Below are 20,249 nucleotides of genomic sequence, written 5' to 3'. Positions count from 1 at the left end.
TATATATATATATTGATTTTTATTTCTAGGATTTCAATCTTCAAGCAAGTATAACTTCTTCGCCTAAATTAAAAAGCTCAAGTGAATTTTCTTCTTCAATGAGGTTAGTTTTATTTTTATCTCTTCCATTATTTCATAATGTCAAATTTTAAGAATTAAATTCAGCTAAAACTATCTAAATTTAGCCATTATCGAGATAATCCCATGAGGTTGCTAATAAAGGTCTCATTATTTAAGTGAAAAAAACTAGAGCAGTATCCTATAATGGACCATCATAAAACTAAAATAAATGATAGATTTTCATAGTCATTAAAAAGTTTTTAGTGTAATTTTTAACAAAGACTGAATTTATTTCGTGAAAACATTAAAAAGCTTATAAAAAAAATCCAAGTAAATGTTGGTAGAAAGTTTGAGGAGATCATGAGGCATAGTAAACAGAAACATGTTTGAAGTGTTCAAACCTCTATTACTCGGTAATAATAATTATTGCAGTTTTTTAATACTAGCCTAGTAAATATTTATCCTGTTAAAATTTAATCGAATTTCGTCTTTTTAAGGCACTTAAAGTATGTTTTACGATTCTTTTTATACCATTATTAATTTTAATTTGTTTTAGGGACAGTAAAGATTCTCCCCCACGTATTCCAGCAATAACTCATTCCAGTGAAATGGATTTAATTCAATTTGTGGAATTATTTCGGTCTTTTATGGTAAGATCGAGAAAAGACATACATTCACTCTTTGAACAAATTGCAGCTTCTAAACCAAATTTTCCTGACTCAAATGATTCTCCTGAACCTAAAGTTGAATCCATAGACGAGACTAAATCTGATGAAAAGAAAAGTTATTTAGGTATAAATCAAATTATTCATAATTTTTTAAACTGCAAATTCAAACTGCAGCGAAACTTATCTTTTAATAAGGAAAAGAGGAAAACCAACAGATTCACATTTAAAATCACTAATTTTTAATTTATGAAGAAATTATTTTATATTGAGGCATGTTTTTAGTAAATAATAATTTTTTTAATTCATAAATTAGGAATTTGAAGCTTGCGAAGCTGCTGCAGACAATGACAAAGTTAATTTTATTATTATCTACTCTATTTGAAAGTTTTCATCTTAATATAAAATGAAACTTATCTTAAAATGTTGCTCATGTTGACTCATTTACTCATGTAGCAAACTTAAATTCGATCTCTAGAGGACACTGATTTTAATGTCTGCATGGAATTGATTTAGTTTAGGATTAAAAAAGTTGCAAAGAAGGCCTTGACTTAAAAAATATCATGTTTTTTACGTTTTGTAAAATATTTTAAGTATAAAAATAAAAATGCAAGCCGGTTTTTACGTGTTATAGCTAGAACATCACTTATATATCATTCATATTTTCATTCATCAGTTCATATTTTTTGTCATATTTTTAAATTACAGTTTTTAGATTGATTTTTTTTGTATTTAAACTTAATAATAAATTTTTTTTTGCTGTTGATACAGATCCTATAATAAGATAAAAAGGTCACGTTAATAATAAAACGAATTAAAATGGATGTTATTTTAAAATAGTTATTTTTAATGAAAAATATTCATAACAGTATTTCTCCTGAGATATTGATTTATTTTGGCCAATTAATTAACAACTTTAAATGAAAGAAGAGAAGTAATTAATTATAAAGAATGCATGTCAAATATTTATTTGGAGACCATCTTTAATTAAATATCGATTCAGATTAAGATTCCCAGTTAACAAAATTAAATATATTACAATGAAGATGTGATTCCTTTGAAAAACTTTCCTGTTTATCTGGCTATCAAGTAGGTTTTGAGGTTTTTCATTTCCTCCTTTTAAACAATGCTTCGTCAAAATTTGATAACGTTTTTTTTATATTGTGAGATCTAATATGAAAAGACTTATAAAAGACATATATGTACACTCTATAACAAAAAAATCGACGCACCACGAAGGAGTTGTCCGATTGAAACGGAAATTGGTGGATAGGAAGACAACGTACAGAATAGTAAATGATTAAAATTTCAGAACAATTGAATAATTTATTACAGAGTTACAATAACAAGTTCAATAAGGTGTTGACCCGCCTCTAGCCCGGATACAAGCTGCCACACGGCGCGGCTTAGACCGATAAAGTTCCCGGATGGTCTCTTGCGGTATTTCCTGCCACATTCGATCCAATTGTCGAACGAGGTCATCAACATTCCGTGCCAGATACAATCGCCTTCCCATCATATCCCAGACATGCTCGATGGGAGAGAGATCTGGTGATCTGGCAGGCCAAGGAAGAGTTTGACAAACTTGCAGACAGTTCATAGCAACACGTGCCGTAGGTGGTCTGGCATTGTCCTGCTGAAAAACCAGCCCAGGGAGCTGCAAAAGGAACGGTAGCAAAACAGGTCTTAGAATGTCGTCGACGTACCGCCGTGCAGTAAGTGTACCTCTAATGACGACCAAAGGGGCATGGCTGTCAAAGGAAATGGCACCCCAGACCATAATGCCTTGTTGAGGGCCGATATGGCGTGCAATAGTAAAGGCAGGATCCCCCCCTCTGCCCTGTGCTTCTCCAAACACGTCTTCGATGTACGTCAGGACACAGTTGGAAGCGGGATTCGTCGCTAGATACTATACGTCCCTAGTCGGCATCATTCCAGCCTGATCTGTTCAAAACATTCATGCATACGAAATTTCAAAGCAATCAGATGATTGCTTCCAGGTGCGTCGATTTTTTTGTATATCATAAAGATTTTAAAAATATATATTAAAGGGGAAAATTTTGTGCACAAAAAAATCCCTTAATGAATCAAATTCTGTTAACTGTCTTTCTATTCTTAATTCGGTTTTAAAATCAAATATATTATCTATATTATTTCAATAATTAATATGTATTGAAGGTGAATAATTAATATACAGTGAATATATATTGAAGGGAAAGATTCTGTCTATAAAAAACTCCTTAATAAATCAAATTCTGTCTTCTGTCTTTCTATTCTTTATGTTATAAAATCAAATATATTATCTATATTACTTCAATAATTAGACTAAGAATTGTTTATAGGCCTACTAACTAGAAACACGTCAATGGATTTAAAAGATCAGCACAAGAAGATCTTAGATGCAATAGCTACAGCCAGCATTGTCAGCAATAGCGCTGGTGTAGATACATCAAAAACATTAATTTTGGATCTTCAACAATTTAAATACTTTCTAAGAGAAGAACAAGGTGAAAAAAAATGTGATCAAGAAGTTATCCTTCTCATACAAGTAGGAGTTTTATTTTAATTAAATAGATAGAAATTCTCTTTGTAAATAGAATACACTGTTAGAAATTTCTTGGAAAAAATGGTTAAATAACAATCTATTTAATTGCTATTTTACCATACTTAAACAAAGCAGTCAAATAACCATAAATAAGATGGTAATGAAACAGTGAGAAAAATGGTTTATTAAATATTTTGTTTTAAGCCTAAAACGGTTAAATAAAAAGATTGCAGAAACTAAGCCCACCTAATAAAGCAACTGCGTACATATTATAGCCGAAAGAGCTAATCTCATAACCGACAAAGTCCCACCTTTGGCATTCTTTCCAGTGTCTCCAATGCCCATTATCTAACGAGAAGTCTAAATTTCTTTTTTTACGCTTTTGAAACCATGGTAGCTGCAAATGGTTAAAAATCCGTTTTGTGTTCATGATTTTATAACCCTACTAGTTGTAAACGATTTCAAAACGGTAAGGGGGATAAATATTCTTAACATTTACGGTTTATAGGATAGACAGACTGCTACCGGTTATTTCACTATAATTTTGGAATGAAAATTCTAACGGTGTAGACGTCTCAAACATTCACCACTCTTTTCCCCTCTTCGTTAACATGCTACCCACAAATCGTGTTTTTCCTCCACACTAATATAGTCGCACTTCTTACTGAAACATACGGCCATGGGGAAAAAGCAATAATTTGCCTAACAGTGATAACAAAAGGGGGAAAAGTGTGAAGAGTTTGAAAAGTGAGATGCCTATTTAATTTTCACAGAGTATAATAATTTATTCTTTTCTAAAGTGTCACGAGCCAGATATTGAACTAAGACGAAGGAATTGTCTTTCGTTTGAAGGATTTGCAAGATATTTGATGGATAAACGTAATTTTATGTTTGTTCCTGAACATTTAGAACCAAATGAAGAAGTAAGTTGTCTTAAATTTGGATTTATACTACAATTTAAGTTTAGAATAATATTCGTGTATCTTATGGAATCTGTTTCGAAAATATGATTTTTGAATATGCAGAGAATATTTTTATTTACTGTACTGAGATTAGTAGTCAATTCAAATAAGGCAAGTAAGGTTTTCTAAAAATTGCATGGCTCATTTCATATTTTTTTCACGCTTTGTAATTTGATTGACGAATCAATTAACAGATTGTCTAGTTACTGCTACCTGGAAAAATCTTGCCTGTTCATTAAATTCGTTAATCTGTTAAGCAATGAGTACTACTTGGTTCAAAATTCAATCAAATAAAAATATTTAAAATGATAAATTAAAATACTAGATACTAAGTAGTTTTTATTCCTGCTTCAGCGTTTGTTCAAAAGTACATTTTTTATATACGTTTCACTTGTCACAATTATTAATCTAATAATAACTATAATAATAATAAGAAGAAAAAAATTGTTTTATTTAGGAGTTAAATCAATTATTTTTTTAAATATTTCTAAGAATTAAATATTGTTTAAATTTGAATTCCTCAGATTATGTTGCGTTCACAACTTACGATTTTTTAAAAAACTTTTTTAAAAGTTTTAAGTTGGGATAATTCCCTTTTCTTTGTCAGTTTCCTCATTATTTGATGTGAATTTTAGTATAAATGTTGTTTAAATCGCTCTTCATAGACAAATATCTGCCCAAAATCTGCTGACGAATTCTGACGAAATATCTGCCAGATCACGGAGAGTCTTTGAAGTCAAAATTATGCTTTTTAATTCGGCACACCAATCACGAGCGCTTCTTTCAGTTATAGCATCCTCTCCATGCACAGCTCAAATGTCTTGCGACATTAGAATTATGATTAAAACAAAAAGATGCCTAAAATGCTGAAAAAATAAATAAAAAAAAACATGGATTTTGCGGTAGATTAAAATATACTTTGCGGTTTGTTAAACTTAAGGAAAGAAAATGGTGATGACTTACAGTCCCTTGCCAAATTATTGACGCACTATAAACTTCCATGTAAAATCTTAATTATTAGGTGATACTCTACAGCTTTATTGCTTTTATACGACTGAAACTGGTTTGCTATCGTTACGTTCGTGTATCAATTGGTTAAATTAGACGAAATACAGGGTCTTTATAATTAAAGTTCCATTTTGAAATGGCTATAAAAATAAAACTACCCGATCAAATGTCATCAAACATGGTAAATGTCTATAAAAGGTCATGGGATTTTAGTTCGCGCAAAAAAAAAAGAAAAAAAAATCAAAAATTCACCACCAGCGGAGATTGGCGCTGTATGCAATAGTGTTAAACAAATGTGAAATATGCAAATTTGTTTTACACATCATGTGACCTTGCAGTTATAAAAGTGAGGCGCCTTGTCTGAGCTGTCAGTGTTCTGAGTCGACTATGTCTGTTACCATGCAACACCGTGCTTTGCTCGTGAAATGTTACTATGAATGCGACAGCAATGAACGGAGGGCTTTACAAAAGTTCCGTACTGTAAGAGGAAAACGCCGAGGTCCAATGACACGGCATGGTTTACGGCAAATTTACGGTAAAAGACGTGTAAAACAAATTTGCATATTTCACTTTTGTTTAACACTATTGCATACAGCGCCAATCTCCACTGGTGGTGAATTTTTGAACTTTTTTTTTTTACGGGAACTAAAATCCCATGACCTCTTATAGACATTTACCATGCTTGATGACATTTGGTCAGGTAGTTTTATTTTTATAGCCATTTCAAAGTGGAACTTTAATTATAAAGACCCTGTATAATATAAATTCGACGATATGTTATATAAATATAGAATATTTATTATATCAGGTATTATATTAGTATATTATAATAATTAGAATAAATTATTAGACGCACTGTAGTTTTTTAATAATGACATGTTTTGAACGAGTTTCTATGCAATATTTTTCTATTTAAACAAACATGTAATGGGTCGTGAGATAATTCATATGCTTCCTATTTGTATTTAGTTTTAACGTATTGCATTACAATGTTAACCATTTGATACACGAGCGTTAACAACGGTTTCAGCCTCGTAAAAACTCTAGTTTATTCTTTAAAAGCATTATTCCACTTCTGTTCAGAGATGGTAGGTGTGTACCAACGCATACTTATAGCATGAATCACCATTTTATTTATTACATACCCCGTTAACAATTATTTGCGCTTTTTTTGTTGCCATAATCTTCTTTTATGACAATAATTTGTTCTTTAGATAGTGAGTAAGTTTAAATGAAATTCGAATGAAATGTAATATTTTTCAGATTATGGATGAACCATTGTCTCATTATTTTATTGCTTCTTCTCATAATACTTATTTGACTGGCCATCAATTGAAAGGAGAATCTTCTGTTGAACTCTACAGTCAGGTATTAAATATAATTATTAAATCTTTAAGGGGTCTTTCGATCTCATCGAGGGGATATAAATGTACAGAGCACAAGAAAAAAAATGGACCAGTCTGAATGACTTTTGATCTAATAATCGGATCTTCTAGAGTTTTAAATATACGACTTTTTTAACATTTGATTTCTCAGGAACTATTAAACCAATTACGCTCAAATTTCGTATTTTGCCAAATAAAATTTGATACATTAAAATGAAGTGAAAAATGGTATACCTTACAATTGAATTTTTTTTAACTATTAAATAAAATAATAAAAAGTATTAAATATGTATTAAAATTAATTTTTTTCGTGGAATTAATCTTGGATAAACGAATTTTATTATTGTGTGCAAAAATTGTTCTATTCACTTAAAATTTTTTCGATCTCCTGACCAAGCTATTAGGACCATATTTCCCAGATTGCAGCTACCCCTACAATTAAGGGGTCAGAAATCCGTTGAGGGTATGTTTGTTCAGAGAAAGTAAGTTTTTGTGTCAGATTTCGTGTCTTAAAATATCGTCTGCACTAAATAATTAGCATATTTAAATACACCCCCTCGAACCATTAGGAATAAGTCCTAAAACGTGTTCTTTTTTTCTCCTTTGGTGAGCTGTACAACTTTTATCAACCTTCTGTAGATTGTCTTTTACAGGAGTTTAACATTAACACAGACATTTTTAAAGTGTAAATATTTTTTTGGCAAAATGCTGAAATGTTTATAATTAAATTGTCTTTGGAGATAAAATTTAAAGAAAAATTTATCTGGAGCGTACGTTATATGTTCTAAATCTCATTTTAATGACTTGAAATAATGACAGCCAAATATGTATTTTTTTAAAAAATCTGAATTAGCTTAAAGATATTGAAACATAAAAAATATTTTTATATTCCAAAATTAATTTTAAAAAAATATTGGATCTCTATGAAAAAAAATTTTTTTTGACCACTAAAAATTAAACATCCAATATTCAAATGTTAGAATAAATTTAAGCGACATACAAATTTAAATGATCAATATGCGCTCATAAATGATGCTATAATTTTACTTTATAATCGTCGTTGAGCTGCCGACCCAATTTTGGGTTTAGGACTACTTATGCTCAATTCCGTAGCCTTGTAATTTTGAACCCAAGACAGAAGACAAAGGAACAACTGGATCAAGTGTTGGGAGGACTTTTTGATGGAACTAACTCGCCATTGTGTTACACAGTGAGGAAAACCCCGAAAATCTCTTACCGTTAGCCTGAAGGCGAGGGGACTATAGCTCATGATCCGTGTACCACCGAGGATATTTTACGTCGGCACTGTGGTCGGTGCGAACCGGGTGCGGAATTCTGATTGAACAGCCATCTCTGAGATTCGAACCCGGTTTACCTCGTTGGAAGGCGAACGCTCTATCCCCGGAGCTACCATGACTCAAATGCTATACTTTAAAACTTTTACCGGAAATTCGACAAGAATTACCTATACTCAAAAAAGAAGGAAAAAATCTTAAGTATGCTGGGATTTTACTGCAAAGGCTTTATTGAATCTCATCAATGGTCCAAGAGTTATCAAGTTTTAATCTTTATCCACTATCATATTGTTTAATCTTTGTCATCTTGTAACTTCTATTTTTGTAAATTTTATAAGAGATAATCTCGTTAATATTTTCATTGAAATAAACCGATAATCGCTTAAATATTTTAAAAGTTCTTAAAGAGTGTATTTTTTTTGTATACTTTGATACGAGACGTACCTAAACCACTAGTCTTAGTAAAAGAACTTAGTAAATTGTTGTTTTAAAAACATGTCACTGTAAGTACAAAATACACTGGTGTAAAAAATTCGGAGCAGACTTGGCCGATTATCTCTAGAACTACTGGGCCAGCATTAATGAAATTCGATATTGATACAATACAAAACAAGTAACCATTCAACAATTGTAATACACATGCTTGATCGTGCGTAACACTCGTTTGAGTGGGAAGGTATGAAATTGCCCCAGGACAATTCGTTCCAGTTGCCACAGGAAATGATAAAATGCCTTATTTCAAGTATGAAATCACGCTACAACACCTGTAAGAGGGGACCATACCCCCCTATAAACCCATTTTTTTAAATTCTTTAACCGCTGTTTCATACCTTCAGACTCCAACGACGTTTGCGCATGATCATGCGTGTGTATTGAATAATTATTTGTTTTATATTGTATCAATGTATGTACAGATCAAATCGTTCCACTATTTCTAGAGATAAGTGTGCAAATTCTTTTAATTTCCTTCTCCAGTGTACTAATTAACCTCACTAAGCCCTTTTATAAAAGTATTAGTAAATGTAATTTACGATACATAGTAAATTTAAAGCTATGTAATCTACTCCAAATATTACGTACCAAATATTATCTATAAACTGTGTTAATAACTCTAAATGCATGTTATCTTTAAATTTCAGGTCCTTCTAACAGGGTGTAGATGCGTGGAGTTGGACTGCTGGGATGGAGATGATGGAATGCCAGTTATATATCATGGTCATACATTAACAACCAAAATTCCTTTTAAAGTGAATATTTTTTGATTTCAAATGGTTTGCATTTTTTAAATATTTCCTCGGGGGAATTTCTTTTCTGGACATAGCGTGAAATGCGTATTTAAGAAAAGAGACGCAATTAAAAAAAAAACAANTTAAAAAAAAAAAACAAGCTAACATTTAGTAATTAGCAAAAAAAAACCTGACATGGAATTACAAAAAAAAAAATGACAATTGATGCAGAAAAATAAAATTAATAATTATAAAAACAAGCTAACAATGAATTAAAAGCAAAAAATTAACAGTTAATAATAAATTAAAAGTTAATAACTAATAAAAACATAAGAACAATTAAGAAACGCGAGTGAAAGAAATTGATATAAAGATCTAAGGCAGTGTTTCCCAAAGTGTGGTACGCGTACCCCCAGGGGTTCAGGAACAGTTTAGTGGGGGTACGCGTTCTAATGCAAAATATCTTGCAACAAACGAAAATTTCATTTAAAAACAAAGCTAGCCATGAAAATTTTCGATTACGTATTTTTCTATTGGCTATTTTTGCAGAGTTAGCAGGTAATAATTAGTGGTGTCAACAGCCAGTTGTGGTTTTTAACTTTTGTGCAATTTTTTCATAGTTAAAAAATGCATTAATTTTTGTATTAGTGGAACGAAAAATGTAGAAATGATAGACAAAAGTTTGGGAAACACTGCCTTAAGGCAAGGGGACTCGAAAGAGCTGGTTGACCAGTGCTAAAACTTAGCGCCAATTCCTCGGAAACTAATTCCTCGCCAAACACCTTCTTTGTACATTCGCTTTCCTTAGAAGGTATTTATAAATTAAATACATTTAAACATGATAAAACTTCTAAAACACGATGCACATTTCTTATTATTACACTCATTTAAACTGCAATTTATTCCAAAATAGCAAAGAACTACTTTTCAAAGGTTTCCTACCTTTCCCTGTAAGATGAAAAGAAGTATAGTGTTGACATGGAGCTTGAGTAGCTTCTTTATTTATTGGTTTCTGTGAGATATTGTAAATCTGCAATACTTATTTACACTTCCATGTGCAATTGCACAATGAATATTTCAGGGGAAATTTATAAAAGAAGTAACTTTCTCTTTTTTTTCCCAACATATTTTAGTTTCAGAATTTCAGCAAAATATTATAATTAGTCTGAATTTTTGCATCATTCCTTTACAACTAGTGGTATCAATCTCAATAAAAAATTTAGCCTTCATATTAATTAACTTTTTATAGGTTTTAGAAAATTTAAAGTAAATGTTCGATTAAATTTGTTAAAATAATATAATTCAATATAAATTAATTAAAAAAGAAAATAAAGTTTTTAACATAAATTTATTTTTGGCCGTATTTAAAACTACAAAAAAACATCGGCGCACTCTGCCGTCTTTTCGCTTGTTAATTTTTTACACTGCTCCAGTAAAAAAACTTCGCTAAGGCCAAGAATATAGAAAGGGGAAGAAGTTCAGCTTTTCGAATACGTAATCAACTCGGGGAACTGCTCGGTTCGTCATGCTATACCAGGAAAACAACTTACAAGGTCTCATTACTTACATTATTTCAAACATGCTAATCAAATAGTACTAACTATTAATTAAGCTACGAAATCAGTCACAAAAAAGTACTTTCTCTGAATAAACATATACATATCTATATATTTTAACATGTTTGGAATCCTGTCCCTTAAAATTGAGGGAGTAGACAAAATTTCGAAAAAATTGGGTCGCAATGAAGGTTTATATATTTGGCGATAGTCCCAGAAAATAGCCAAGTAAAGTCACCACCGTAAATGAATATTTTAAGATAACCTGTAGACTATTCGTTGTTAAGCAACCAAGTCCAGAATATAAAAAAAAATTAAAGTTCTGTGATTGCTCAGGGAGGTTAAATTAATAAGAATTAATAGGAAATATCTCGAAGTTTCTAGAAAATAGAAAATTTTTAAGCTGATTTCTGTACAAAAAGTAAAGAATTTTTCTTTTTAATCTCCCTTGGAGGAAAATTTGAAACGATTTATTAATTATTAATAATTTTCCAAGCTTTTAGAATTTGAACACATGATTTATGTTGTTTTTATTTAATTTATACGAGGATTTCATACAAAAATCAAATTTACATAACTTATTATAACTATGTACAAAATTTTAGGGATAATCATTTTTACAGCTTTCATCGAGTCTTCTAGGCAAAAAAAAGTGAACAAAAAATAAAATATAGTAATTTTTATGTACATTCACAAGGTATAATATAATTTTCACAAAGTTTACGATATTTATTTTTTCTNTGGATTTCACAGCTTTAAAGAGGGATAAATAGCGATTCCGAAACACTTATTAAAAGCCTTTTTTCTTTAATATTTTCAAAAGTTTGACCACTTGAAAGTTGACAAACTGAAAAAATGGGTATAGACACGCCCCGGTTTACGGTAGTAATTTTTATGTACATTCACAAGGTATAATATAATTTTCACAAAGTTTACGATATTTATTTTTTCTATAAAACAAGAAACTGCTGAATGTTTAGTGGCATTTTAAAATACATTGTAATATGTTATGTTTAGGAATAACATATTGAAATAATATGCTGCATATTATATGATTCCTTGTTTAAAAAATTACTTCATTCTGCCAGATATTTAAGTTACATGGCTTTCTTTGGATAAAGATGACTTGCAAATGGCTTATGTTTCGATAAACATTCTAAAACTTTATTTCTCAAATTCATCATAAAATGTCGCACAGCATGCTCTTCGAATACGATAAGCTACATTTATCACCGAATATTGCTACTATGATTTCTTTGTTTTCTTATGTACACCTGATAAGATACTCTCCTTTTTCGTAAGGTCCTTAAGATACTGAAATGGAGGCACAAAAGCTTAAAAGTTAAAATATGTTACTTCATTAGCTCAAAATATTTGGTCACATAATTTTAATTTTGAAGTTAAAAATAACTTTTATAGATACAATATTGATGCTACGGCTCTCTTACGTTTTTAAAGTTCACGTGAATCCTGTTAAAATATTAAAATGCAAATACTTTTACCAGCATAAAATCCTTATCAAAATAATTATCAAGACCAAAAGGTAAAATAGTATAATTCATGATAAAAACTTCACTGGCTTCAAAAAATATGATGCAGGAAATGAAAGTCGACATGTTTGGAGAGCTCAAATATAACTTTCAGTTTACTTTACTTAGCTTTAACTTTAACTTTAACTTTACTTAGAACTTTAGAGTGTTCAAATATAACTTGTGACTTTAATTATTGGACGCTCAAAACATGTCTACTTTTATTATCTATTAGTTCTTAAATCAATGAAGTTATCTTTTCGATTCAGTTTCTTGGTATTATTCATTTAGTAACACAATATATTAAATTACTACACTCGATATTAAAAAAAACTTTTACTTAAGATATAGGCATAGGTTCTAATATTGAAAAAATAATAATTAGTCAATACGTTCTAAAAAAAAATCAATGCAGTACATTTTTTTTTTACTGCGAGCCTTAATAAAATTTTTAAGGGCATAAAAATATTCTGTTTACAATTGGAATTTCAAAAGTCGATTGTAAAAATGGAATGTCCCATAGAACCAAGAATCAAAATTAAATAGTTACAACGACAGTTATTTCAAACAAGTTAGCGTTTCCGTCCGACTCGAAGTTGTTCGTAAAGGTATTTTTTATTTATCGATTCCAAAGTTTATTCTACCTATATTTTAGGTTATACTTTAGGCGTATTTCGATCGAGTTTATTTCCACACCCTTATTTGCTTAAAATTATTAAATAATTTGCTTAAAATAAATTATTCAAGCTGTATGATTTAATGCATTTATAGTATAATAGTAAATGGGGCTTCCATCGCTTATCCTAACTTTGATACCGCTATCTTTGAATAAATGGAATAAACTTAAATAAAAAATTATAGTTGAATTTTTTCTCGTTTTAGCTTTCAAGGAAGGAATAATCTGTTTCATCCAAACAGATTTTAAATCTGGATATAACGAAATTATTGAGTAGGTTCCTTAGAGCAATATCATTCTTATCTTTATGACGAAATATATGAAAAATTGGTTTTCACAGTTTCTGTAAAAAGTATATTAATCTTCTCGCTACGTAATTTTTTCTATCAAAATAAGTTTAGAAATTGCGTTTTTTGAAAAAGTATTTTCGAAAATTCAGTATTTTTTGCAATCTGATGTATAATCATATTCTATCAGAAAGCGAGCTTCTATAAAACTCGACATTCATTGAATAAATTATTTTTTATTCAATAAAATAATTTATTCAATAAAATATTTTATTCAAATGTCTTTACTAAATTACGAATAAATTTTTAGACAATTGAAAAAGAAACATCGTATTTTACGCTAAAAAAAAAATAAAAAAAAGATTAGCAATCGGTTATTAGCAAAAAAAATATGACTAAAAATTTTCGCTATGCACGCGTAAGTCAGGTTTCTCATTAGTTAACCACATTTTAATATTAATAGCCCCATTTAAGTATTTCTTCATTGTCGCTGAATTATTTTTCTTAGAAATAATTAATTTTAACTTTTCTTTCTTTCTTCTACTAAATAAAAACAAATGAAACTAGAAAAATATGTAGATAAATATGGTATAAAAAATTCGTACCTCATAATTCAACAATTTTCATTCTCAATTAAATTAAATAATAAAAAATAATGAATAATTATTAAATATTATTTTATTAATAATTACTAATAATAATTATTTGAGAAATAATTATAAAATTTTTTTTTTCCTTTTGCATACGTCAACAACAACATTAAGCATGCGTCAAATATTATTTTTTGAATGAAATTATCTTTGGATAAATGAGTTTTATGAGTGGGTGAATTTTATTTTGAATTGCTTAATTAGTTTCAAAAATATGACAACAAAAAATAAACGCAAACAGTGAAATTAAGATTAAGGGGTCCAAACTTTGAATTGCTCTTCTGACCAAACTATGAGGACCCTATTTCCGAGATAGCGGCTACTCCCTATATTTTGAAGATTAGAAATCCAAATATGTAAAGAAATATCTATGTTTATTCAGATAAAGTCTGTTTTTGTGTCCGATTTCATTACTTATTTAATAGTTAGCGCTAAATAAATAACATATTTGATGTCACTCTCAAGAACCATTAAGACTAACACTTAGTACGTAAAAATCCGATCATTAGAACGAAAGTTATTCAGGGTGATAGCTTTTTTTTTGCCGACTGTACATTACCTGCGAACCGGTCATTGGACAATTTTACATGCTGCTTCCCTGCCATTTTATTCTTCCTTTCTAATATCAAAATGTGTTAGCAGATTTAATTATCATGGATGATATAAATGTATTCTCAAAGAGAAATCTTAATTAATAGTAAAGTACTGCTTATCCATCGTGTAAAAATAAAGAATAAACCATCAATAAAAAAGAAAGAGAAAACTTTTTTTTCTTCACCGCAACACTTTCCCAGTATTGGTTAGGAGGAGAGGAGGGTACTTACCCATTTATAGAATCTCTACTGTTGTTCCTTTATACACAGGAACCACAAATAACCTTGGAGATCTAGTTTGCATTAGGTTAATGAAAGCTAGACTTGTATAGTTTGTCTGCGGTAAAAACTCCCCCGTCACAAAGCCTGAGGCCGTCTACTGCTATGGAAACAAGAATAGCGCATTTCACTCTAAGGAATACACAATAGACCGAAGATTCCCTTTCTCTCTAACCGAAACCTGCCCTAAACAGCGACCTCACATCCCTACTTGAAATAGTCATTTTTCGTTACCGTAATCACCGCCACGAGTCCAGGCGAATGGCTAGGGGCTTTAGACAAACCATATATTCTTTAGCTAAGGTATGCAGTTTGTCCATTAGGACTATTGTATCATCAAGTTAAAGTTATGTTAACTAAAAGTAATTCAACCTAAAATTGCTTTCATATAAATCAAATTGAATAATAGTCTTCTAAGTGGATACCATTTTGTTTTAACGGAACACAGTTGAAGCAATAGTAACCACCGTCATTGAAAAAAGTCCCGCTAAATGACGAAGTTCTTAAAATGGAACATACTTAATTGATTGTCTTTAAAGTCTCTTTAATTGTAAATTTGAGAAAATTCATGTTATTTATCCCTTTTTTAAGTCGGCATTTGAACGGTTAAATACGCATTTTGATCGGCATCCATTTTATGAATTATGAACAATATCCATTTTCTTAAGTGCGCTTTTCAAGATAAGTCCAGATCCGATGCGTTGTTATTTTCTCATTAATTTCACAACGCACTGTGAAGCTAAATCACAAATTTATTGAGAACGTTACTCACTATCACTAAATTACTGAGTACGTACGTTACTATCAATATTTTGCAGTAAATGGGAAAAAGAAGGTTATACAGTAAATAAGAAATACAATAAAATACACTCTATAACAAAAAAATCAACGCACCAGGAAGCAATCATCCGATTGCTATGAAATTTCGTTTGCATGAATGTTTTGAACAGATCAGGCTGGAATGATGCCGACTGGGGACGTATAGTCTTTAGACGTACATCGAAGACGTGTTTGGAGACGCACAGGGCAGAGGGGGGATCCTGCCTTCACTATTGCACGCCACACCGGCCCTCAACAAGGCATTATGATCTGGGGTGCCATTTCCTTTGACAGCCGGACCCCTTTGGTCGTCATTAGATGTACACTTACTGCACAGCGGTACGTCGGCGACATCCTAAGACCTGTCTTACTACCGTTCCTTTTGCAGCGCCATGGGCTGGTTTTTCAGCAGGACAATGCCAGACCACATACGGCACGTGTTGCTATGAACTGTCTGCAAGCTTTTCAAACTCTTCCTTGGCCTGCCAGATCAGCAGATCTCTCTCCCATCGAGCATGTCTGGGATATGATGGGAAGGCGATTGCATCTGGCACGGAATGTTGATGACCTCGTTCGACAATTGGATCGAATTTGGCAGGAAATACCGCAAGAGACCATCCGGGAGCTTTATCGGTCTATGCCACGCCGTGTGGCAGCTTGTATCCAGGCTAGAGGCGGGTCAACACCTTATTGAACTTGTTACTGTAACTCTGCAATAAATTATTCAATTGTTCTGAAATTTTAATCATTTACTATTCTGTACATTGTCTTCCTATCCACCAATTTTCGTTTCAATCGGACAGCTCCTTCTCGGTGCGTTGATTTTTTTGTTATAGAGTGTAATTAGTTTTAATTTCGATCGCCGTATGAAAAATAGGCATTCATGTAGAAAACGAATTGTAGCCTCGAAAATTCATTTAATTATAGCTCATATACGCATCTCCTTTTTGTCAAGCATATGTTCAAAACGTTCATGTGTTCATCTCCACTGGAGGAGAACTGGAGATGGTGAGTTCGATCCTAGTTGCCAACTAAACAACTGACTCCTAGACGCATTACACTGCACGCTAAATCTACTGTGGCTGAAAGTCTTTTCGTTGTTTGTGAAGAAACAGCTCCTGTTCGTGTGCTACAACGTCGTCTGGCAGTGGTCAAAATTATGTGACATACTCTCCATGTCTGTTGTCATGAAAAACGGGGCTACATGCTTGGATATGGGTGTTTAAAACTTGTAGTGAATTCAACTGTAATATTTCTCAATCTATTGCAGCAACATGACTCAATGCTTGCTTTCAATGCAGTTTTATGTGAAAAGCATTTCCATCTAGCCTTCCAGTTTAATTCTGAATTAATCTCTTTTTCAGCTCTTTGGTTGGTAATGACATGTATGATTTTATACCAGTAATGATCACTGAAAATTGCATTGAATTATTTTTGTTAAAGAGAAGTGGTTGGTGAAAATGTAAAAAATTGTTTTGTGTAAGGAAAATTGAGAGACTGAGATTATATTTTTTATTAGTGTAAAAAATTAAATTATAAATTGTTTTAAAACTGTTTCAATGCAACCGTCAAATATATAATGCACAGTAAAACATCCAGGTACGATGACTTCTATGTAGTGACCTCCGTTATTTACGAGCACTTATGGGAGGCACGGGATTTTTTCCATAGACTGAAAAAAACCTTTAGAAGAAACCTCTCCCAGTGACCGGGCAAACCTCTGTACCAACAATGGAGGAAAAGGTCAAATAAGGAAACGCGACAAACATATCAAGACAAAAAATATTAACAAAACAAATAAGTAGACATTTAAAATATTTATGTGAGTCTCTTATTTAGTGAGCTCTTTTCATACAACCTCTGGAAGAGGTTGTATGAAAAGATTGAGAATGAAAAGATTGTGAAAAGATTGAGAGGTTGTATGGTTCGGACTTCATCTTGCAATCCACGAAAGATGATACTGTCAATGATTTATTTTTAAAGTTGAAAGCTAAATTTAAAAAAAAATATTTTACGAAAAGCATCTCAAACAAACTAACCACATCTTTTAAAGCTAACTAATTTCTATGATGTAAAATTAANTATTTATGTGAGTCTCTTATTTAGTGAGCTCTCTTCATACAACCTCTGGAAGAGGTTGTATGAAAAGATTGAGAGGTTGTATGATTCGGACTTCATCTTGCAATCCACGAAAGATGATACTATCAATGATTTATTTTTAAAGTTGAGAGCTAAATTTAAAAAAAAATATTTTACGAAAAGCATCTCAAACAAACTAACCACATCTTTTAAAGCTAACTAATTTCTATGATGTAAAATTAATTGCAAATTTAAACAAAAAACAGTTCTATTATTCATAATTGGTAAATTAGTTTTTACGCATAATTATAGTAAGGATAATTTTTAGTGACGCTAAAATTTATTCATCGAACCGGTTTTAATAACACATACACAAGAGGCATTTTCGCACTAAGAAAATGACGCTAGTAAATATTAAAATCGTTAGGGAAAAAGACTAAGATTAAAATAGTTAGCGAAAGCGACTGAAATGAAAATCTTAAGTGAAAGCGACTAAAATTAATATCGTTAGCGAAAACGACTAAAATTAAAATCTTAAGCGAAAACGACTAAAATTAAAATCGTTAGCGGAAACGACTTAAATTAAAATCGTTAGTGAAAATGACTGAATTTAAAATCATTTGCGAAAACGACTAAAATTAAAATCGGTAGCGAAAAATCGTATGTTCGATAACATTTTGAATTGAATGGAGGTAATCCCTAAGAACGACCAACCTCCATTACTGTGGAACAGAGAAGTGTCGCTCCTGAGTGGTTTCACTGTATCTGATTATAACTTTCCAGTTCAAATATTGAAATTTTCAAAGAAGACTTCCATGAGCATGTTTGAATATGGTTTTGCAATAACCATGTCTTTCCTTATTTACATTCAAAATATATAAATAAATTGTTTAACTTCTTTCAGAATGTAGTGGAAGCAATCAACAAAAGCGCATTTGTAACATCCCCCTATCCAATTATATTATCTCTTGAAAACCATTGTTCTCTCAACCAGCAAGCAAAAATGGCATACATATTTAAGGTAAAAATTTTAAAATTTCAGAAATTTCATTGAGCTAAAAAAATCAATTGATATTAAATTTTCATTAATTCTATTTTGTTATTGACATTTTCAGGGAAAAAGTTGCTTTAAATTATCCTCTTGTTTTCTTTAAAGTGATAAAAAAATCATGTACATGATAAAAAAATTAATGAAATTTTCTAGATTAAGGTACTGTAGATACTTCAGAAAGAAAAATGTTACCAAATAGGTCACATAAAATGTAATCAAAGTCATTAACTGAAATACATCATCATCATAGCTGACCAGACAGCCCAATGTGGACCAATGCCTTCCTCTGAAGATTTTTCCATTAAGACTTCCGATTTATCGTTAATCACTAATTCCTTTCATTAATTGCAAGAAAATCAGACTTCACCGAATCAGCTCATCTCAACCGCAACCTTCCCCTCTTTCTAAAAAGCAATATCTTTTTTTATTATATTGTCATCACTTATTCGAATCACTTGGGCCATCAGATTTATTCTATTTATTTTTATGCATTTAATGATATCAGGTTGTACATAAATCTTGCTCAGTTTAAAGTTAAATTTCCTTCTCCATTTATTGTTTACACCACCAAATATCCGCAAAACCTTTCCCTCAAATATTGCGGTATAACTTTCTTCCAGTCTTATTATTCATGAAGTCCAGTCTTATTATTCTTCCAGTCTTATTATTCAGAAGCATATGTCAAGACCGGCTTCACAAGAGTTATGTGAAATAAGAACTTTGTTTTTCTAGATTTGATAAATCTTCTTTCACACCCTAAACAGTCTATTTGCCCTATAAATTTTATTTTATTTCAAGAGACATTCTGTTGTCAATTAACTGAAATACACTTCCCATTAACTGCAATAAATACTTTTAATATTATATTCTGGGCAATGAAGAAAAATATTTCTAAAAATAATAGTTTTAAATAATTCTCTTAATTAAATATATTTTTTATCATTTAGTATTTAAAAGAAGGTAAAAAGAATCGGCTCACTGCAATATGCTGCTTTCAAATTAGTGAAATAATTTAAAGTTTCTGTCAAAGTATTCTGCATACTATCATAGCCGTCATCATAGATAGGAAAAAATCCAGTAGATTGTACAAAATAAAATGAAGTTCATGAAAATTGTTAAATAATGTATTAAATATTTTACACATAGGGAATTTTAGGGATTTTTAGAATCATCAAAAGTAGAAAAACTGCAATATTATCCAGTTATGATTATTATTAAATAAATTTCAAATGTTACGCATTATGTTTACAAATAATTTTGAATAGCGATAGGCATTTAATTCATTAAAGATAATTAATTTTTTTTTAATTAATCTAAAAAGGGAATTCTTGATAAAAATAAACTAAAAATTTTAGAACAAAAAAAGGTTTAAACTGATTTCTATAAATGAGGCTCGCTTTATTATGTATTAGTAATACTTATTTAAATATTTAAGCAAGCAATATTCCGAACAAAAATTCTATTTCAAAGGGGAATTTTTCAGAAAACTTATTCAATTATAGGGAATTTTGTAAAATGTACAAAAAGCAGGAGAATTTTAAATAAACCAGTAGACCAGCGTTTCTCAACCTTTCAGTATTCGCG

General features: G+C 30.8%; 1 protein-coding gene across 1 annotated transcript in view; it reads left to right on the top strand.

The window, feature by feature from the left end:
- Positions 1-20,249, top strand: part of LOC107439832 (1-phosphatidylinositol 4,5-bisphosphate phosphodiesterase epsilon-1) — a gene marked incomplete in the record, with an annotated part of 220,854 nt that overhangs the window by 166,127 nt on the left and 34,478 nt on the right. Inside the window, 6 exon segments of the mRNA XM_071187233.1 lie at positions 30-103; positions 617-852; positions 3,068-3,273; positions 4,071-4,193; positions 6,504-6,608; positions 9,060-9,167. Coding sequence (XP_071043334.1) covers positions 30-103; positions 617-852; positions 3,068-3,273; positions 4,071-4,193; positions 6,504-6,608; positions 9,060-9,167 — 852 coding nt within the window.

Source organism: Parasteatoda tepidariorum, chromosome X1 (assembly GCF_043381705.1).
Source record: "Parasteatoda tepidariorum isolate YZ-2023 chromosome X1, CAS_Ptep_4.0, whole genome shotgun sequence".
In the NCBI taxonomy this organism is placed as follows: Eukaryota; Metazoa; Arthropoda; class Arachnida; order Araneae; family Theridiidae; genus Parasteatoda; species Parasteatoda tepidariorum.
Note: the sequence above shows the minus strand (reverse complement) of the source record. Positions and strands in the feature narration are given on the sequence as shown.